Source organism: Lissotriton vulgaris, chromosome 8, assembly GCF_964263255.1.
Source record: "Lissotriton vulgaris chromosome 8, aLisVul1.2, whole genome shotgun sequence".
NCBI lineage: Eukaryota > Metazoa > Chordata > Amphibia > Caudata > Salamandridae > Lissotriton > Lissotriton vulgaris.
This window is the reverse complement of record NC_141696.1, coordinates 165875092-165898661: the sequence shown is the minus strand read 5'-3', so window position 1 is coordinate 165898661 and position 23570 is coordinate 165875092. Positions and strand designations below refer to the sequence as shown.

At 45.9% G+C, this 23570-nt stretch overlaps 1 protein-coding gene across 1 annotated transcript in view; it reads right to left on the bottom strand.

The window, feature by feature from the left end:
• The window catches only part of CAPN5 (calpain 5), a 494730-nt gene that overhangs the window by 329170 nt on the left and 141990 nt on the right, over positions 1-23570 (bottom strand). The window contains exon 2 of the mRNA XM_086936072.1: positions 3345-3524. Within this exon, the coding sequence (XP_086792198.1) occupies positions 3345-3509 (165 nt within the window). The 5' untranslated portion in view covers positions 3510-3524. The remainder of the gene's footprint in view (positions 1-3344; positions 3525-23570) is intronic.

The following is a 23570-nucleotide window of genomic DNA, read 5'->3' as shown; positions in this document are numbered from 1 at the left end:
GTTAGAGTATCTCAAGCGTGTCTCGTGCAACTTTAGCCGATTCTGACACATCCACGACCTAACCTACTCCAAACACTTGTGTGAATCAGTGGTGCATTGCCTTAAATCACCATCAATCTTTAGGATGTTAAAGGATAATTTAAGTGTCATCAGCATACATGAAAACGTATAAATGAAAAGATTGTATAAGGTTCTTCCATAGTGACTATATAAAGACTGAAAAGTACACAGGACAAGACCAGGCCCTGAGGATCTTCACAGACCAATGCCTGGCTTTAGGGAAAAAAAACCTGCTGAGTTCTGTTGGTCAAAAATTATTGGAAACAGGTAAGAGGCAAGCTATGCCCTTCACACAGAGACTCACCAGACAATCTAATAACACTTGGTGATCTATAGTGTCAAAGGCTGCAGAAAGATACACTAAACTCTGAGTGGCTAGTACATCATGATTGGCAGAAAGATCCAACTCACGGAGAGCAAGTCCCACCACTGATTCGGTGTGCATCCAGCTCGAAAGGCGGCCTGCAGAGGATGGAGATAAATGATTTCTAAAACTTTAAAAGGCTGATTAAACATAGTCAGTACCAGTAATTTAGCTAGATACCGAAGTTGAGAGATTGATTTATATTTAAACACTTAATCTGGGGAAAAAATAAGATTTTTTTAAGCACACCATCTTAAAATCTAGAGGTGCACCATCTTAAACTATAGAGGAACATTACCGAAAGATACAGAGGTATTCATCAGAGATCTCACGAGAGAATGTTCCAGCATTAATAGATTTGTATACATCCAAACAGATGCCAAGGGTGGGGTCTTCTTCACTTAAGTCCTCATTCACAACCTTAGAAAAATGAGTGACAGTGAAGGTTTGATAGGGAATCATAACATGCTACAGCAAGAAGATTTCCTATCACTCTTCCGAGCAGACGGAGTAGGGTTATATCCCCGGCAATGGCTTCCAGCTGAAATGACTAACTATTGTAACGTAAACACTCTGCCTGTGACTCGACGGAGTCTAACTACCACCCACATTGGGTCATAAAAAGGTACCTCAATACTAGGTTTCTGAGTGATTGGAACCAACCACTGTGTAGATAGTGTAGTCTACCCCTTTTGGTCCTGACAAATTGCCACTTGATCCCTGACACACAAGGCACCTCTTAATACGAATTGCACATGTGTTTTTGTTTGCATATATATTGTTCACACAATCATATTCATTCTATTATCTACCTCATATCTGTTTGTTTCTTGTAATGTCAACACTTGTGTTAGTTAACCTATTCCGATGTTAAGCGCTCGGATACCCACGGGTCTTGTTCGCTCTATATAAAACTCTACAATAAATAAATAAATAAATAAAATGTTGACCACCGACTTGTAGCCACCTCTGACCATTATACCAGCGGTGACACCACTGTTGTTTTTCATTGGGACCGGTGGGCTCGCAGATTAAATAGTTTTCGGAGCACCACTGCGCCCAATTTTATTTCTTCCCACACCATCCTTTCACATTCCCTGTCCACTTCTACACCATGAGGCCCCATACCCGCACCACACCTAATGGCGTGGGAAAAAGATCTCCGACAAAGAGCCCCTCATAGGGTGACGGTCAGGCCTTGCTGCGCTGGCCTGACGAGAAGCAAGCCCTATGATGAAGCATGACACCCAAACCATTTCCCAAATTTGGTGACACCCCGTCTCCACCTTAGAGTGAGGGTGTTTACGGACCAAGCATCTAACACCCACTTCCACCCACCCCCTCCCATAGGAACTGCATACCTCTTCCTCTAAACCAGGGTATCTGGGGCTCGTATGCTGGACCTACAAGTTAGTTTTATCAAAGCATTTATAAATATAATTAAACATGTGACACTTACGTTTGGTTGCAGATGAATAATTACAACACCAAAGACATTTATATTGATGAAGTGATTGGCACATTTTATAAACACATTATTATACCAGCCATTGGTTGGTTTTGAGCTCTTTTGAGGCATGGTGCTTAATGGTTGCACTCACATCATGAACAGACTTCAAGTGACAATGATAATTCTGTAATAAAAGTGGAGTTATCAGACACCGGTAAAGACAGTGCTAAATAAGGAAAGATAATGAATAAACATATTGCACAATTTACAGAATTCCCTAGTAAAAGGCTGCAGGGAGCTTCTCGAAGATGGTTCTTCATCAGACCAACCAACCGGGTGGCAAAATGGTCCAACCAAGGGACAACCAATGGCGCAGAGGTCAGACAGTGACAAGTATCGGAATACATAATGTGTAAAGTGTGACTTTAACACTAGTAGGCACACAATCACTCACAGGAATATTAAAAAGAAAGAAGAACTCTCTGAAACTTTACTGTGCCGCAGGCTAAGCTATGTGAAAGAAATTAATTAGGCCGCATTTGCATGAATTCTAAGTGATGCAGCCCAACGTTTGAAGTTAGAGTTTGTGTTGTGTATTTTATTAAGCAGGATGACACCGGGGGTACTGCATTCCCCAGTTTGCCACTCAACCATCCTCAAAGCGTTTCTTCGGGGCTTTTTAAATTGCTTCCCCTACCAAGTCCTGTCTCTCTTTTTAGTTTTTGCACACCTAGCATGTTTATCTGGTACTTGCATTCAATGCCTGAAAGAGGAGTGGGGGGAAAGGGTTTCGGTGTTTTTCTAGATACTGTGTTTGTTTTTTGGGATTGAAAAAACAAAATTTGCTGGGGGTTTATACATTTAGAATGTACTGTTTCCCTCTTTTCCTTTTCTTTCTTGCATTTCAAATGTTTTCTACTGTTTACCACAAATAATGCTTCGAAGGACCACCTAACAGCGACCACAAGTTCATAATTTTACTGCACACAAAGGTGAAACAACCTTTTGAGTAGGGATCGTGCTTTTCACGCCTGTTAGACTAATGTCTTTACCTCAGTGATAGAGAAGGGCTGAAAGAGCACAGAATGTAAATGTAAATGTAAATGTCATGGTACTTATAGAGCGCACTGTCACCAGACGTCACCTTGCAATGTCGCCTATACGGCTTCCTGGCGCTGATACTCATACCGCTGTGGAACCCCTCCTGGCTTTCCCTGTGAAGTGTCCACTCCTAGGCACTCCCAGGGTGAAGCCAGGCATCCTTATAGCTGTTGGGGCCTGTGTGGAGTCTAAGCAAGCTAAGGCAGCATGAAGGAAGGTAGACAGAGGAAACAATGTGGCAGCATGCATACTCCCTTGCCTTTCATCTCCACCTGTAAACGTTTCAGGCACGATTAACAGCAAACATCTTTTTACATTGTGTTGTTGTGCTGAAAGGAGAGGTGGGGTGCAAACTCGAGCACAGCTTACCTTTGGCCGCTTCCACTGGACGCCTTGAAGGCGCTGCGACTTGTAAAAGAGGGAGTCATCGTGAGCTGGGAATAGTGGGTCCTCGAACAGCACCTTTTTCTGCTGGCATTCCTTCTTCAGGGCAGAGTACTGCTGGTTCTCGTAAGGCTTCACGGAGGAGAACATCCTTCACATCAACCACTGCAGCAGAAACAAGGAACGAGCCATCAGTGCGGAACTGTGTGGTGCATACTGCGATACACAATTATTATTCAATTATGAAATACATATTTTTATTCATTCTAATGAACTTCAGTTCTTCTATTTGTATCTCTCCCCCTTCATAACTTAATACATCATAAAATGGTGGCTGCCACACAAAATGCCTGGTTTTATGCCCTTTTGCTAACATGTAGCCCAAAAGAAGCCCAGAACCCAAGCACTCCCCCAATTGCCCACCAAATTCACCATTCACAGTTTCAAAGCGAGCAGCTGCTTCCACCTGGGTCCTTGATCAAGAACTATGAACCAAAACTATGGGTGGCCTGAATACCATGACACATGGACCTTATAATTTCAGTCTCTTTATGGTGGGACCCCAATGTCTTTGCTAGGGTATTTTTTTCATATGCTGTTTTGCTACTTTCATAAAGCATCCTCACTAAAAATATACAAAACATTTGGAAAACATTGTTTTCTATACTTCCAACAAGATGACGCCACGTAGCATGATGCAGCATCACATAGCAAAGCAGTGACTGTCCGGAAGGCATATGGGCGCAGATGAGGCCTAGCAGCTAGAGCTGTCGCATTTGGAACTGGGGATGAAGGTTTGAATCCCAGCCTCGGCTGAACATGCGATTCTGGGAAATCACTTAATCTCCCCATTCCTTAAAAATTAAAAATTGTAATCTAGTTTGCAAGTAAACTGACCTATTGCCTTTGGGCCAAGTTGGCACTATATAAAAGTGGATATAGAAAAAAGAAATCTGCTTTCAAGACAGCCATCCATTGTCTGATGCATCGTGACTATAGAGGTGGGCGAGCCACTGAAAGTTCTAGCCTGAAGCATGGCTCTGGCTCAGCTCAAGGTCCTCTTGGAACCTCGAGCCCATAACGAGCCAAGCTTTCATGTGGCATCTTCCCCTCTCCCTCGCTCTACCTTCATGCACAAAAAGGTAAAAACAAAGCATTAACAGAGGAAAAAAAAGAAACAAGTAGATATCCATTTAGTGGCTGGTTTGTAGAAAGTGAAACGGAAATCCTGGATTAATCACGGCTTCCCCACTTAACCACACTCTGTGGTCTTGGGCAATTACTTCATTTCAATGATCCTCCTTTTTTTAAGTCGAGCCTGGGCAGTGCATGCGCTGCTCTGTGAGACATGCTGTACTGAACTATGTACTTGAAGCCCCGCCCACTCTCTGCCCATATTTGTCATTGGCTTGTGTCATTGTCCTTCGTAAATGCTGGCTTTGGATTTTTTATTAGGTATTAGCTATTCCCTCCTTAGTACCGCCTTGTACTCATTTGTAACCTCCCATGAGGACTGGGCTGGCCCTTTTACTTCGGCTGTTACACGGTACGTCTTTTTTAGTCTGTGAGCATTATTTTCTTTAACCCCTTGCATGCTGATGACAGCCCCCATCCGTCATGCACTACGGCGCTCGTGTGCTGATGACGGCTGGGGGCCGTCATAAACCCGCCCACTTGCGATTTAGCCACACAGGCCCAGAATCACGGCTGCATGCAAGGGGTTAATGAGTTTCTCTTACTGCAGGAGGGTCTCTCATGCGCAGTTGTGACCACTGGCTTGTTTAACTCGTAGCAAACGGGGAGCTCTTCAGGGGCCATGGGAGACGGAAGGGGGCAACTCAGCTATGCCTTTAGGGAGGTTACATGCAGTGATGTAAATTCCGCTAGATCTGGAGCGTTTATTTTCTGAACGAACATCTATGTTAAACATTAATACGATGAAGGTTGGTGCCTCCGCTCACTTGCTAAAAACCATGACTTCAACAAAGGGCTCTTACACTCTTTTTTTTTCAATGTGTTACTATGTGAAATGGATTCAAAAAAGAAAGAAACTCTTTCGCTGAAAAAGTCTATTTGGACACACTCTCCCGCAACCGTGAACCCGACCGGAGGGTATTGGAGCGCTTTACTGAGCAGTCCCCCAGTTCCAAAGTGGGAGCTTGCTGTGCTTTGCTCCTCGACTCCGACTACATGCAAAGGGTGTGCTTTCACCCCCAGGTGAACGTTGCTCTCGCTCATTTGCTTGCCCCCCTGCCCACAACATTGCTCTGTCTATCGTTCCTATCCCTATGCCCTCCATGCCCCTATCCCCACTGGGCCATCATTTTTCCTTCCCCACAACCGCACCCTCAGTTTTGCTTCCCCACACCCTCCTCGTCTGTGTTCCGTCTGCTGCCTTCTGTTTGCAACCCTCCCCCCCCACACACACTTTTAAACAAACATTTGAAATGCAATAAGTCTCGCATTTACGAGAGTTTAAGCTATTGGCATGGTAAATGACAATGCCTTTTATTTATGTTTTCAAAACATAAATAAAAAGGCATTGTCAATTACAATGCAATAGCTCAAACTCATGTAAATGCGAGACCTATAGCATTGCTGATGCTTTTTCTTTAACACCTTGGCTGCTAGAGGTCCCCCCCCCCCCCTCCCCCCCGGTGCTGGATTCACAGAGTTCCCCTTATTCATGACGAGCTCAGCTCGTCATAAGCACAGCTCAACCGTGCCTCATGATGAGCTGAGCTCGTCATGAGCAGCGAAGGGGTTAATATTGCGTATGAAAGCGCCTTCAAATATGCAAGTTCTTGATATCAGCTTTACAAAAATCTATTGTGTTTGATTTAATAAATTATAATGCTGCTTTCTGCCTATAAGAATCTGGGCCCTATACAGGGTTCACATGAAAACTGTCTTGCACATTAGTTAATTAACAACATGGTGTCTAGGGTGGGGGCAGTGGCGGGAATTTTGAAGAGATTTCATCATATTTTACATGATGTTTGTTGTAAGATTTACATGGCAAACATTTCCAGGCCTTGGCTCAAAAATAGGCTCAAAAAGCCAAGCCAGACCTTTGGCTTGGGTCTGCATGCCCTGTTATTTTGCTAGCTCGCCCACCATTACTTCATTAGGAATGTCGTCACCTTGCATGATGCAAAATGGCGACCACTAGCTAGGTCGCCATTTAGCAGGTGCCGAGCCATGCTAGCGCAGCTAAAATCCCCTGGCTTGTATTCGTGAAAAACGAACTAGGAAAAATGGGACTACTGGACCTCTGGTACGATCCAGGAAAGGCATGCAGGGGGGTTTCCGGCAAAATGCTTGCGAAATCTTTTATGGACTATAAACAGAATATATGGTTGCAAGATTCTAAAGCTGGCTCGCTGACAATAACTTTTCTAACACTCAAACATTATTTTGCTTTTGAGGAGTTTTTGAATGTTATCTACCCAGTAGGAGCAAGGAAGCTATACATTCAATGGAGGCATGGATCACTACCGTTAGGGGTATTTGTAGGCAAGTGGTCGTCTTCCATGAGCAAATCCTGCCCTGGGTGTGGTGCGTCCAAGGAGGATGAAATGCATATGCTCTTCTTCTGCCCTGCCTATAGAAAAGCTACTGGCTTGTACCCCTATGCAAGAACTTGGGTTTTGATAAATGCTCTTGTTGCATTGAGAGTTCTCAAGACAGATACATCACCACATATAGTTTTTGCACTTTCAAAATTCCTTTTAGCAATGTGGTCCAAAAGATACTCTCTTATTACAGTGGCACCCAAGGGTGATTTTATACAGTGACTGTGTACATTTCATGACAAATTCATTTTTATCTAATTAATTTTATACTTTTTACGTATAGTGTTTTTACTGTAATCTTTTATGACTGAAAAATGTCGAAATAAAGATTTAATGAATGAATGTATTTGGTATTGGCAGCTGGCATGCATTGGCAAGGCAAGACTTAATGGCTAACCCAGTGCTTGGTACTTCTTAGACTCTGTCCCAGAGCAAAAGAAAGAACGAGAAGAGAGAAACAAGGAGAGAGAAAGATAGGAAAACTGGGACAAAGGGAAGACAAGAAGGATAAAGAAACAGGAAGTGCTGGGTGCTTGAAGCGGTAGGTGTATCCAAGACTAAACAGCTTTGGAATTCAGCAATCCAAACCTGCAAGGCACAGTGGCATAACAAAGGCCCCCACAATTAGTGGGGGGGGGGGGGCAAGTTCCAGGACCTCCCTCAGCACAGTACCCTGCCCTGAGAGCTCATGATTAAGGCCGGAGATGGGGCCTCCATGTACCTTGCAGGGGTGGGGGGTTCCGTCAAGTTTCATTACATCTCTGGCAAGGCAGCTAAATGCATAATCATTTTTTTTTTTTTGCAGTTTTATATAGCGCAAACTCGAACCACTGGTGTTGGAGGGCTTTACAAGAGCACCAGTTACGTTACACAAGAACATATGTATTTTACAGCCGAGCATGTGACAGCATGCACTAGCGCATTAGTTTTGCTTGCGAGACACTATTGTTAACCCCTTCGCTGCGGGGGGTAATTCCCCCGCTGTGCTGGGGGGCACGCACAGCGCCCGCATGCTCATGACGAGCTCCGCTCGTCATGAGGCACGGCACTCAGGTGCTCATGATGAGCAGAGCTCGTCACAGGTGCACCCGTTCCCGTGGAACGCTCAGCACAGCGGGGGAATTATCCCCGCATGTGAGCGTTCCATGGCTCATGACGAGCTGAGCTCGTCATGAGCACCGGAGCGGCGTGCCTCATGACGAGGTCAGCTCGTCATGAGCTTCGAAGGTGTTAAAAAACAACAAAAAAATGGCTTGGAGCCCGCCTGTTGCTTACCATTTGTTGGTTTGTGTGGCATTCTTGTTTACAGCGTCTTAATTGGTCACTGCAGGCCAAGCATAATTTCCATTCCTTTCTGTGGAGCAGGGACCAAGCACTGATTGATTTAACTTAATCAAAGGCTATCCGCTGCTCCAGACGTGATTGAGGTACAATTTTGTTTTGTTTTTTTAACTTCTAGTGCCATGCAAACAGAAGGTGTGTGACTGGCAAAAATGTACCCAGCAGGGCAAACAAAACTGCAAATATTTATTTTCTACAGTTAACTTTCTTTTATTTTGCCATGTCTTCCTTTCTCACTTTGCACTCATGCTTTATTTTTGCACGTGGGCGCCGATCTCAAAAAGATGACTATTATCTTATGAATATTGCAAAGCAACATTGTTACTTTCATATGTGTAATTTCCAAAATTATGCTTTAACACAATTATGCAGTACACCCCAATCCACCCCAGTCCAATCCACTCAAACGAATCCATCCGAGACCAATTCAATCCATAATCCACCTCACTCTAATCCACATCACAACACCAACCCACCCCACTCCACTCCACTCAAATACAATCCAATCCGCCCCACCTCACCACACAACAATCCAATCAATCCCACTCCAATCAAATCCACCCCAGACCAATCCATTCCACCCCACTCCCCAATCCAATCTAATCCAGCCAAATCCAATCTCCCCACTCCAATCCACCTCATCCCAAACCAATCCAATCCACCACAAGAGAAGAGTGGCTCACTGGTTAGAGCGGCAGTCTCTGAAGCAGAGATCAGGCCCGGGACCAGGGTTCAAGTCCCGATGCGGCAGGGTCTTGGGCTCAATGTCCGCGGACTCGATAATTATCGCCTCGGCGCCTACTCGAATCATGGGTCCTACGCTACAACTCTGGGCAATAGCTTGCTTAATCTACACAACGGCCCCTACAACACTGGGATGCCTGGCTTCACCTTGGGGGTGCCCAGGAGGGGCATCTCACAGGGAGAGCCAGGAAGGGTTCCACAGCGTTATACAGCACCAGGGCTGTGCGCTTTACAAAATACACTACATTTACAATCCAATCCACCCCACTCTGATCCAATCCACCCTACTCCAATTAACCCTACTCCAGCCCACACCAAGCCAATCCACCTCACTCCAGTCCAATCAACCTCAAACAAATTTGCCCCACCCCACCTCAGCCAACCCCAATCAACCCCTTTCCACCCCACCCCACTCCAGCCAAATCAAATCCACCCACCCCATCCAATTCACGCCACTCCATCCAATTCACTCCAAGCCATCCCATCCCATCCCACCCAAACCAATCCACCCCACTCCAGTCCAGTCCAGTCTAATCCACCACTCCATTCCAATTAGTCCATACCACTCTACTCCACTGCAGTCAAATCCAATCCACCCACCCAATCCAATCCAATCTACTACAATTCACCCCACCCCAATTCAATCCTATCTACCCCACCCCACTCAACTCCAGTCCAATCCATCCCAATCAACCCCAATCGTATCTACCCAAACCCAAGTCCAATCACTCCATCCCAATCCACCCCATTACAATCCAAGCAACCCCAGTTCAATCCACCCAACTGCAGTCCAAGCCATCCAAATCCAGTTCAATCCATCTCAATCCACCCTACCCAAATTCAATCCAATCTTATCCACGAACACCAGGTCAAATCACTCTATTCCAAGCCGCCCTCTCCAATCCAAGCAACCCACCCCAATCCAAGCTAATCACACCATTACAATCCATGCCACCCAAATTCAATCCACCCCACTCCAGTCCAATCCACTACCCAACCCAATCACCCCACTTCAATCTAATCCACCCTACCCCAATCTTATCCAATTCACCCCACTCTACTCCAATCCACCCCACTCTACCCTAATCCACCCCACTCTACCCCACTACCACAATCCACTCCAACCTATTCCACCTCACTCTAAAAACACTCCAATCTAGGACATTCTCTGCCACTATTCCACTGAACTCTACTCTCCTCTACTACACTCTATCCCCCACCCGAACCTCCACTTTACGACACTCGAGGCCAGTAACTTATAGCCTTGCTAAACAGTAGCCACGCTGGTGTACAACATGGCTAAAACACATTGCCAAAGCTAATAGCTCTTGCTCCAGTGCTTGTTTTCTTTCAGGCACGGGGAGATTAAATGATTTGACCAGAATCACAGGATTTCAAACTGATACCAAGACTGGAACGCGGTTCCCCAGTTCCAAAGTCGGCAGCTCTCGCCGTTACGCCACGTTAATTAATCACTATACTTTAAAAAAGCTGAGATTTTAGCAACTGCTATGAATAAGTGATCTTTATAATCGTGCTACAATTATAATGTAAATATATGTGTTACATAGTCCACATAAATAGTAATAAAGGCAGCGCACATCTCTCATTAATGACAAGGGGGTAAACTTTACACTGCCGTCATTAACTCAAACAGACGCCCAATGATACACAAATGCGTGTTTGCTTGGGCTGTGGCAACCTTGATCAGCCGAACATATGTTGCTGTTCCAAGGAACCCGCACCTTCATTAGCACCTGCCCTTTAAATATTGACAAATCAGTGGAGCGTTTACACTTGTAATCACACAGAGGAAGCGCGCTGAATATAAAAATCCTGCCACAGGGCGTGCAAGAGAACACACCGACCGACTCTCTGTAAAAACCAGGGCTCGAGTCGGGGTACCACGCGGGTGGACGGCATCCCCAAACTTATTTTACGGGGGGGGGGGGGGGGGGCGGGGGGGGGGGCGTCCTCCCTGCCAAACAGCTGGACTTCACTCTTTGGCCTCTCTGGGACGAGGAGCTCGGCACCTTTCATGACGTCACTTCCTGTCGTGACGTCACTTCCAGTGACAGCGTCCCCCCCCCCGCTTCTGTTTTTTACGACTCGTCCCCTGGTAAAAACTGTAACGTTTATGTAAACTCTTGAAAACATGGGCAGTGGCGAGGACATTTAAAGACGTGCATTTTCTCTTCCCAAAAAACGAGCATGCCAAAAGTTAAGGACGTACATTTTTCATCTTAACACTACACAGCAGCCTGCAGAAGATTACATTAGAAGTCATTTCCATAAATGGTGAAATTCGGTTTCTGTTTTCCAGTTACATTAATTCCTCATCAGATATCTAATCAACAATTTGCAGAATGCACAAATAATTGTTGTAACTACCAGGCGGCACACATGCTCTATAAACATAAATGAGCCTAAACGTTCATACGTAGAATGTTATGTCAGATTGCGGGCATCCGGGGTAGTACACAGTTGGACATTAAAAAGAGCTTCTTACCTAACATGTGGATTTGTAAAGCGCACGTTCATTCATTTTGGCTTCTTAGCGCTCAATTACGGATATTTATTGTTACACAGCTCATAGGTTACACAGCTCAATGCTAGTCATGTTACTGACTTCAGAAGGATGAAAGGCCGAATGGACATCACGGGATTTGAACCTCTGAACGTGAGGTCAAAGAAGTTGCGCCCTCGGGCAGCACATGACTTTGGAAAATTCTGGGGTCAAATCTGCTATGCTCCCAGAATATTTGGGCAAAGTGCAACTTTCTTCTCCTTCCAAATGATGGAATATTTTGGAAAAACTTTAAAATTCCCAGAGTATTTTAAGGTGTTAAAAAGTGGTAATTCTGCCTTGAGCCACCTGCTACCACCCAAGGAATAAAATTGTGAATACCATGCATAAGTCCACTGGGCCACCGTACCCTTTGGCCTGTCGCCTGACTCCACACATGACTTGGTGGCTGGAACCTGAGGTAGGTATTGTGTTTTGATCAACCTCTGGTTTGGTGGAGGCCCCAGTTCAACGCACCACTGGATGTCTGATTTTGGTGTCCGAGATGTCTGCCAGAAGGCTTTCATGAACGGATGATGCATCTCTTAGGAGAGTGACCGGTCCTTTGACCATCAACTAGAGAAAGTCTATGTCTGGTGCTTCTGGCTTTGTGGCGTCCTGGAGCTGTGTTGGGTTTTGTGAAATGTGTTGGCTGGTGTGTTCTGTTGCATACTTGTGTGTTGTTTATGTTGGAGGTAAATGCTGTTGGATGTGATGTGATCATGGCATATTGCTGCTGCGTGTGGAATCTTCTAATGTGCAGTTGTCCAGGGGCCCTAGTGCAGATGAGGCACACTTTTCCTGTTGGCGCCACAGTGCACCTTTAACCCCTTACAGCGGCGGCTAATCCGCCTCAGAGCTAAGGGGGTGGGGGGGCCGCGCGGCGGTCCCGTGCTCGTGACGGAACCGCTCCGTCACGGCACGCGGGTGAGCTGTGCTTGTGACGGAAAGGTTACGTCACGGCCCTGCCCGCTGAATAGAACGCGCCGCGCAGGCGTGGAATTCGCGCCGCGCAGGCGCGGCAAGCGGGCCGTGACGGAACCGTTCCGTCACGAGCATGGAAGGGGTTAAATAGGTGGTTTGTGCGCAAAACAGAGAAACTGCTCCTTATTAGGAAGGATGCGCTGCCCTCAGGGCAGCCACAAACTCACGCTGCCCTGAGGGCATCCCATTCAAGTGAAATACAGAGCAGCTGCTTCAAATATGTTGTGTTTCACAGTGGAGGTAGAAACGCCCCTGCACTTTTAAGCGGGAAGAGAGATTCCCTTGCAGCCGGGTGCAGTGAGGGACTGCATCCACCTGCAAGGGGATGTCAGGGGGGAAGGGGCGGTCCATGAGATCCCCTCCCCCAGAAGGCTGCCTTTTTTCTGTGAACTTTCAGTGCGCTTCCTGACAGCTTCTTTGCACCCAAGTCCATAATGGGTCGTAGAGGTAAAGAAATATCCTCATTTGCATGGGGCCGCGTCACCACGCAAATGAGGGAACTCCATGTATCGATAGCACAGGTGATATAAGTGCGCCAGCGCTATTCGCATTAAAGAAGGAGCACTACAAGCGTCTGCGGTCCCTTCTGTAATACCAAAGTGCCACAGGGGAGCTCAAAGTGGCGGGGAACTTTCTATAATAGGGCCCCAGGTGTGTATCCTTCGAGGTTGCCAAGTGTTGGGATTAATCCTACTGGGCTTATGAATGTCACAAATCAAGTTAGAAGGGAAACAAAGTGTGGCACATATATACAATAAAAAGACATAATGACGTTAGCCCAAGCCCCGTAAACCATATGGTAATCTGTCCGGAAAAATCAATTTGCTTTTACTGATATACAATTACGCAAAATGGGTCTGGCAACAACTATAACAGTAAGCACATAAAAGCGGACATTTTAAAGGTACAATTTAATCTATTCCTTTGGGCTGTTGGAAGCCAGTTTTGAAAAGGGGTCTGGGCCTAAAACCTTCCTCAAGCTAAAGGCTGCCATGAGCAGATATTAGCCACCCTAGTTGGTTCATACATCAAACCGCAGCAAGGCTTGCACTTGGTGCAGGACAATAACTTTAGCAAACTGCAACCAGTGTAGTGAGGAATACGTACCCTGCTTCTATGAGAGGAATAGCAGCAGGGAATACATTTGCTAGAAAACGCAAATAATTAAAAATAAAATCTCATGTATAGAAACATAGATTCAATATAGGAAATAACCAAACTGGTGGTATTGGAGACTCTGTAACCTTAAACCTCAGCTTGGGTTTTTAACTAACACACTAACTAACTAACACACTAACTAACTAAAACACTAACCCACACTCACACACTCGACCCCCCTCTCCACCCTTGTCTCCTAACCCGTCATAACCAGTCCATCAAAAGAATAAGCCAGTAAGCATACTGAAGCATTCATATCTTTAGAAAGATTACAAAAGCCATCCATCTTCTCCTGCAAGGTTCTGTTTTAATGCCCAGTGCATGTTTGCACAAAGGCGCCTCACGGCACAAGTTTACCCCTCTTGTTATTTATATTCGCCTGCCAGTGACTACCCAGCAAGCCCGTTTTCCAATCCTTGAGCAGTAAGAATAGGTTCTTAAACTGAAGCAACAGACAGCAGTGGAAGCCCATAGCACTACATGACTATAGATACCGGTCATGAGGGGGAACCTTTAAAATGGGTCCATACTGAAGGGTTCGATGGCCAGCAGGTATTGACTGTTGTCTGCCTAACAGATTTGGAGGGACACAGATGCTGGCTACTGCCTTGATTCCTTGCAAAATCAGTGGAAGACGCTCCCAAGATGGCCGCTCATTGAGGTCTGACTGGCTGCGTTTTAATGCCCCTTCCTGTTGAACATGCTTGTGATGGAGTCTCAAGAGTCTGGACTAATTCACAGCACTGACCGTGACTATCTCATCCTGCAAGGTCGCCTCTTCTGCATCCTTTCCCGGAGGAGCTTGGCCAGCCACAGACTTCCATACTTGTCCTCCGTGATCACCATTTCCCAGAGGGAGACTAGCGATGCATGGAAAGATATATCCAAGGTGTTTGTGTAGATTGTGTCCCATCTGCTTACAAGGGACATCACGGATGCCGCAGGAAGAGTCCCGCCAGGACCCACAGCTTTTGTTCAACATATTGAAAAACACCTTTTGTCAGAACCCTTTTCAAAGGGCCATGGGGCACGCAGGGGCTACTGGGCCCAAACCTGGGGGATGAGGCCTTCTACTCCTCATGGCTCAGGGCTCGGCCAACTATGGATACTGACCAAGTACCCCTTCTGCTCTGGACTCTCAGGGTTGCTTAGTAAAAAGCTCCCTTGAAGGCATAGGGGTGGATACAGGGGAGTGAACACAGGCTCATAACTCAAAATGGACGCAGCAGCAATAAATCATTGCCCAGCCTTATACTTACTTTTACGAAAAAAGAGAAGTATTTTACTTTCTAATGCTGTCCACAGAAATGAAGAGTACGATATCCACAAACAATTACGCAGTCCTCTCCTGAGGTCAGTGCTCTAATGTTTCATTGACAGTTCCCTGACCCACTGAATCTTCGTTTTAGCGATCCTGGTTATTCCTCATTCAATATTGGTAACATCCAGGGTGTGCCCCACTAGTAGTCGGATTCTCAAGTGTCCGGTATGACTCCAAGTAAATAGTGTTCCAGCGCTAACAGGCTAAATTAGCAGCAAGCCTCCATAGGGCAGACAAGCCAAAAAACAGTCTTACCTGCACCATCAGGTGTGTAGCGATTGGTGTTTCTGAGTGCGTCCAATGAACGGCTTCCACCAATTGCAGGTAAGTTGGCTGCACACAGCTGCACCTGGCAGGTGTACAGCCTCTTAGTCGCGGTCTCGCTTTCAAATCAACTCTGGAAAGGGGTGGGGGGGGTGAGAGGGAATTAGGAGAGAACAAGTTCCAACCCTAAATGCCCCAAGTGACTCCCTTCGGCATGGTGTCACCTCATCTCACTGTCCATGGGCTCAAGCCCGACCAGCACAGCAGTCTTTCCCATGGTGGCTGCTACTGAGTGCCACTACTTTTTACTTTAGAATTGTTGCACTACTATTTTTTTTACTCATTTTTACTGTTCTAGAGCATTAATTGAGCAGCGAATGTATGCCCCCTCTGTATGTGACAGCAGGGGGCAGCTCTGGAGATGCAAGAAGACAAAAGGCTGCTCATCATGGCTGACAGAAGGCAGCCTTTGCACAAATGTAGTCACATGGAAGCATCCAGTAGGTGTGTTATATCTCCACAGGTGGAGAAGTGTGGCTCAATGGTTAGAGCGGCAGACCCTGATGCAGAGGTCTAGCCCGGGACCAGGGTTCAATTCCCCGCCTCAGCGGGTCTTGGGCTCAAAATTCCACGGACCTGAAAATTCTCGCCTCGGTGCCTATTCCAATCATGGAGTCCCACTCTGCAACTTTGGGCAATAGCTTGCTTAATCGCCACAACGGCCCCCACAACGCTAAGGATGCCTGGCCTCCACCAGGGAAAGCCAGGATGGGTTCCACAGCGGTATTCGTACAAGCGCCTTGAGACCCTTGCGGGTGAGTAGTGCGCTACACAAGTATCAATTTACATTTACAATGGGAACCTAGCCAAAGCCACGATACAGCAGTTACACATATTCAGTGACTGTTCTTAATGAGTGGTTCTCTTGTGCTGCGCGACAGTCAAATCTAATGTATTTCTCACTTGAAATCTTAGCACTATGTTGTGTAAGCAGGTAGTAAATAATTATTTTTTAATATATATATATAATTTAATTTATAACGTTTTATATAGCGCGAACTTGATCCCGAAGGATATCAGAGCGCTTTACAATTTGAGGCAAAGGTAACATGCGGACTGGTGTGTTTTTTTTTCAATACAAGTGTCCTTTATTTTTCAGTAGTAAATAATACTCTTTTTGAAGCAGTCCAGCATGCCTGTCTCTCTGAAGTTTACTTTGTCTATCGCTCTGATTCTTTAATGGCAGCGCTACATGATGCCAACGTTCCTTTCAAGTATGGGTCCGGTGGGCAAGACAGCAAGTAAACAAAATGGCCTCCCTGTCCACGTTTCCCTCGACTGTGCTCAAGAATGCATTCATAACTGAGGTGCAGTGGGCCCCCGAGGCAGCTACGCATGATGGCTGTGGCCATGCTTCCAGTATTTCTTAAATTGCATTCATAAGGAGGATTAACCCCATGACGTCATGCTTTGATCATCTTCAGAAAACACCCAGCATAACAGACAAAATGACCAGCTCTGGTTTCTTGAACACAAAATGTCCAAGTGGTTTCGGATAAACGTTACCCATCCGCCTCGGTTTCTTAAGTCTTGTTTAAATTCTTCTCGTTGCCTTTGGTGCTCACGTCTCCTCGATGGTTGTTTAGTTGTCGGTGCCTGGGGAAAAGAACACCCACTTCACTTCTTAATGTGCGGCCTCCCACTCGAGGCCAAAGGGGAACCACTGCGCTTTGAGAAAGAACCAGCGGGAAACACGACCCGCAGGGCCCAATTTCATCAAACGTGAAAACATTTTATGCGCGTTAGCCACCAGGTCTGTAAAGGCGGGAGATGCAATCAATCACGGGCGGCACCGGGAGCCGCCCCGCAGCCGCAAAGCACGGAGAAGCCGGGAGAACTCCAGAGCGCGCGAGCGGGAAAGAGTGATTTCCCAGATGAGCTCAAATGTCAAGAAAACCTGAACAGGTCAGGATTCAGAGGAATACGTGAGCTGCGGAAAGGAGAGGTGACAGATGGCGGGCTCGTTAATTACCAAAGCGGCTCCTTGGAAGAGAGCCACGAGGCACCACTCTCTGGGTTAATTACACTCTGGCTGAGCGAGGAGGCTCCGAAGAGCCGCAAACCTGCTGATCAGGTTAAAATTAGAATTATTACAAATAAAGCGATCGGGCTAGCGGCTCCTTCCTGGGCTTGCAGAGCGCGAGGCCTGTTCCACGGTCCCGCGTCATACATGGTCGCCCAGGCTCTAACTGGCTAAGAATACAGATACTTGATGGCCCAGATTCTGCCCGCCACCGACGCGCGAGCAGCAATATGGCCGCCGTGGCGCCGGCGGACTGCCACTAGCCATCCGCGCCTCCCTTTGAGGCGCCTCTCTCTCTCCTGTGTGGCTGGCGGTGCATTTCATATTTGGAACATTACTGCTGCAATCGTTTGTGGCTGTTAGACAAAATTATTTCTGTGGTAATAAATGTGCGGAAAACTGAAATAGCTTTTCCCAGCTCGACCATATATTGATCAGTCATAGGGGATGAATAGAGAAGCGGTTCTCAGATGAAAGCCCCTTGGGTTCCATCTTTTGATAATTCCATTGGTGCTAGATTAATCAAAGCCTCCACTTATATAAATAGTGAGCTAATTGCAATAGCCACATAACTACCTCAGTGCTTAATTTGAGTTGGTGGTTTGCGGCGCTCGGCACCGGAACTTAATTGTCAACACCAACACTTATGACAGGCTGCATGTTTATCTAAATTGGAGATTAACATACATTGTTTATTATATCCTTGAACAATAAAAATAACTAATATCTGCAGCCCAGGGTCTGGAATAGTCTGAAATGTCATATCAAAGGGGATGATGGACGGAGCGCTTGAGCAAATCAAAAACGTACCCCCAGTCAACTGATCTGGGTTTAATCCATCACCGTTCTTTAGCTCACTCCAGCACCCCAGTTCAGACATGGCCATATGCAAATCAGCCTTGACCCTGCGCCTCATGGGAACAGGCCAACCCGAACTGCCAAGCCATGTCTTCCCTGGACCGGAAACAAGCATCCTGGGACCGGTTTTGGGTTCATAACCCTCATCAGCCAGGGTATCTTGAATCCAGTGGCAAAGTGAGCAAGGGACTCACGTCTGAGCATACCCTGCCAACTTAGGGCGAACAAAGCGATACCAAAGGGGATGATGGACGGAGCGCTTGAGTATATCAAACACTCACCCCAGTCAACGGATCTGGGTTTAATCCATCATCATTCCATGGGCGCCCGCAGGGGGGGGGGCAAGGAGGGGAGCTTGCTGTTGTATGCTGCTTGTGTGCGTCTCAGCACGCAAGCTTCTAGAATGTGGAATGTTCTGACTCCGTTCTGGGTCAGTTGGAGCTGGACTGTCCTTGCGGGCGGTCGGTGGTTGTTAAGCTGTCTCTACAAGTTTCCTTTTTTTTTAAAAAAAACAAACAAAGAAAATAAAATTTCACTTTCTCCTTAAAGTAGATTAATATATTTTATTTGGGACTACACCATTGTGTAATTCGAAATTGTTTCAAACGTCAAGAACCACGTTTTTCAGTATAAATATATGCTGCTCAGCAAACTCCTCGAACTCTCCCAAACCAAAATGGCCGAAAACAAAGAAGATGTGAAGCGTCACACCCAGAATGCTCTGCGAGATATGACGATTGTCTGGATAACATTATCACCAGGGCTGACAAGATCATTCCTCCTGTGTCAGTCAGGGAAAAATTAATGAAGATTGCTCACGAGGGTCACATGGGCATGTCCACCACCAAGAGGAGATTAAGGGAGTACTATTGGTGGCCCTCTTTAGATGCCTTTGTGGATAGATGGGTCAGGAATTGCGTATCTTGTTCCAATAGTGACAAGAGTGTTAAACCATTGTCCTCCACGATCACTCCCATTGAGTATGCTGAAGGACCTTGGAGAAGGTTGGGGATTGATATCATTGGTCCTTTGAATCTGCCTGGTTGCAAGGAGGTCTACGGTTTAGTTTTAATTGACTATTTTTCGAAATGGCCAGAGGTCAAAATCGTTGAAAGAATCACCTCCAGGCAGGTCATTGATTTCCTTAACAATGTTTTTAGTCGGGAGGGCCTTCCTTCTGAGGTTATTTCAGATAATGGAACGCAGTTTACTAGCAGTGAGATTGAAACATTTTTTAAAGATCATGGCATATCTCACAAGAGGGTCTCAAATTATAATCCTCAAGCCAATGGCCAGACCGAGCGCTTTAATAGAGTGGTCAAAGAATCCATTCAGTTAGCGGTCAGGAATGATTTGAATTGGAAAAAAGCATTATGTGCCACCTTGCTTACATATCGCACATCACCTAATTCGGTGACGGGGTTTTCCCCTTTCGAATTGTTAAGAGGTCGCAAACCTGGATCTAGGTTGTTACCTTGGTGGTTGAAATCCAATGGCCCCATTGTGTCTGCTTTCAATGCCAAGGAAATGGGAGAACGGGTCAAAATTTATCAAGAGAAAATGGGTAAATGTTCTGTGAAGAGCGTTTCACGCCACAAGGTCAAAGTTGGTGACCTTGTGCGTTTGAAATTTGGAAGTTCATCTGCCAGGAATTGGGCTAGGTGGTCGGATCCTGTTAGAGTGATTGAAGTATTTAGTAAGGCTGTACGTGTTGAAGGGGGGAAAATTTGGAATTTCAGACGTGTCTCTGTTGTTAGATCTGACAAGTTGTTTAAGAATACTAGGAAATGTGTTTCTCATTCTTATGCTGAGGATAATGATCAATTGTTTTTAGATGATTTCAATACTAGGCAAAACTCACAGGTGTCTCTGCCTATTAATTCTGATGTACCTGTTGTCCCCACCCTTGGCCCGCAGGAGATTTTCAATGACTCTGATGGTTTAGTTGATGTCGTTGAATTGGGACCTGTGGCTCAAGATGAGTCTGTGCAAAGAGCTGCAGACGTGGTACCCAAAAGGAGTGTACGTGTCTCGCGTCCACCTGCAAAAATGAAAGATTATGTTTGTTCTTAGTTTTTTTTTTTTTGTGTTTTTTTTTTGTGTGTTTGGGGGGGAGGTGTGTTGTATGCTGCTTGTGTGCGTCTCAGCACGCAAGCTTCTAGAATGTGGAATGTTCTGACTCCGTTCTGGGTCAGTTGGAGCTGGACTGTCCTTGCGGGCGGTCGGTGGTTGTTAAGCTGTCTCTACCTGCTGAATAAACCTTACCTGATGAGACTACGCTTGGTGTGGACCTCCTATCATTTATAACACTTGCCCAACCCCGCCTGGAGCTCAGCTCCCTGATGGGGCCACCTCGCACTCCTCGAGCACTCCTAAGCTTGCGTGCTGAGACGCACACAAGCAGCATACAACACACCTCCCCCCCAAACACACAAAAAAAAAACACAAAAAAAAAAAAACTAAGAACAAACATAATCTTTCATTTTTGCAGGTGGACGCGAGACACGTACACTCCTTTTGGGTACCACGTCTGCAGCTCTTTGCACAGACTCATCTTGAGCCACAGGTCCCAATTCAACGACATCAACTAAACCATCAGAGTCATTGAAAATCTCCTGCGGGCCAAGGGTGGGGACAACAGGTACATCAGAATTAATAGGCAGAGACACCTGTGAGCAGAACTAGGGACGTTCCCTAAACCCTCCTCTTCCGTAAAAAGCCTAGGGGTGACCATTGATAAAGATCTGGCCCTAAACACTCAAGTGGGCTCAGTTGTCTCTAAATGTTTTTTTCAACTGCGGAAGATCCAAAAGATACACCACTTACTCTCCCAGGCAGCACTGATACAAGTTGTGATTGGCCTAGTCTTATCTCATCTAGACTATGCGAACTCAATCTACCTAGGCCTCCCCTCCTATCAGATCAAGAGGCTCCAGCTTGTACAGAACCAGGCTGCCAGATTGATCTATCAACAGCCCAAGTGGCAATCGGCTAGAGCTCTGATAAAAAAACTCCATTGGCTCCCACTGCTTCAACGGGCCACATTCAAAACTGCCTGTCTCACATTTAAATCTTTAAATTGTTATAGCCCAATTTTTATCAACAATCTGATACTGAGGTATGTCCCAACCCGTGACCTCCGTTCCAAACATCAAAATTTGTTGGTGAGCACAAAATTTAAACGCAAACGACACGGTGGGTCTCGATTTGGACATTTGGCTCCACAACTATGGAACTCACTTCCATGGGAGATCCGCTCTTGCCCTGACCTACTTCGGTTCAGAAAGCAGCTTAAGACATGGCTGTTCATACAGGCACATGAGTAATCGTCCCTTCTGAAGTCATGTCAGAACAGTTAACTCACATCTGCTCAAAACAGCGCCATGAAACCTTGGTCAAAGTGCGCTTTATAAATGGGTTATAACATAACATAACAAGAGCAGCTCCACCCCGCCCATTGTCGTTCTTTCTGCGGCTCATTGCCACATACAGAATGACAATGGGTCAGTCTGGGCTGGCACAGCACGTGGTGGCCTCCTCCAGCCTCGGTCCAGGGCAGGGCATTGAGTCACATGGAAGTGCAAAAAAACGCCCATGCTGCTGCTACGTGACAATCCAGTTAATGGAAGGAAGGCAGTAAAAGAAGTTCAAAGGAAAGGAATATAGTTATAGTATAGCAGCCATGGTTGCTGCTTTTTTATTTTGTGCAACTAACAACCATTGACCAAGCCAATTATTCTGGCTGCTTGTAGGTGTAACGTTACTTGTTCTAAGTGTAACGTTACTTGTTGTATTTTATATCTGGATGCAATGACAGAAGCAACAAAAATACCAGTCGGGCGGCACATTATATTAAGCACATATTTTTAGCTTATGTGTTTTAAGCCACACATTTTATTACATCAAACACCTTTTTGGAGAGACCTCCCTAGTTTTTTCATCCCACTTAAAGCTCTGGCAACAACACCATGTCACAGTCGCCCCACGTCAAGGCACTGTGCATCATGCATGACTCATGCCTTCCACTTTTTCAGATTGCCTATGTGTAGGGGCATAGTGAACCTGCTCCACCCCTTGCTTTAGGAACTACAACGAGGGTGGAGTTCTTGATAGGTCTTATAATTAATGTGAAAAGGTGAGTGAGTAAGCAAGTGAAGGGATGGGTGGATGGATGGATGGCTGGATAGATGAGTGAAATGATGGATGGATGGATGGATGGATGAGTGAAAAGGTGGATGACGGGCGAGTGAATGGGCGGATGTATGAGTGAAATGATTGATGGATTGGTGAATTGATAAGTGAAAGGGTGGATTGATGAAATGATAAGTGAAAGGGTGAATGGATGGACGGATGAGTGAAAGAGTGGATGTAAGGCTGGATGAGTGAGTGAAAGGGCGGGTAGATGGACAAAAGGATGGATCGATGAGTGAAAGGGTGGATGGATGAGTGAAAGGGTGGATGAATGATAGGTTCAATGGATGGATTCATGAGTGGATGCGTAGATGGGTGGGTGGATGGAAGGAAGGATGGCTGGCTGGCTAAGTGAAAGGGGAAGGGGAATTGAAAGAGGAAGGGGGATGGATAAATGGATGACTGAACGGGTGAATGGCTGGATGGATGAGTTAATGGATGGATGGGAGAAAGAGTGGATGGATGAGTGTATGGATGGAAAGGGTGGATGATGAATGAAGGGTGGATTGAGGGATAGATACGTGAAATGATGGATGGAAGGAAATGTGACGGATAGGTTTGTAAAAGGATGAATATGGACATTGTTGGGCACACAGATGGAAGGACAGAATGAATGGTGAAAGACTGAATGCTGGATGAAAGTATGATTACACATTGTAAGCCCCATTATCTTAACCAACATTTCCTATACATTGACTTTCCCATTTATATGAGTGATTGTCTCTTTATAATATGTGTGTGTTGTAACGCACTCCAAAACTCTGCCCCACATACTTGGGATGAGTAGCACTATAGAAGAAATTAAATACACATGATAGAGGGTCTATGTGAAGATGAGGGGCGCCATTGGAGGGTGGTATCAAGGCCAGACTGGCCGAACCGGACATCAGGTGTTTTCTTTGGGAGCTGGAAATGTGGGCCGGTTTTGTTACCACAAAAAGACCAGCACATTTGCTTAAAGCTGCACGTATACTGACAAACCATGAAGTGCACAATTGTCTCAACCCAATATAAACCTATTTTTACTTGTACTTTAGTGGTTGTCTATATACTTATATACTATGGCGCAACCTTCTCTGATATTTGTAAACCTTTCCTTTTGTCCTGAATTTTGACCCGCTGTCCT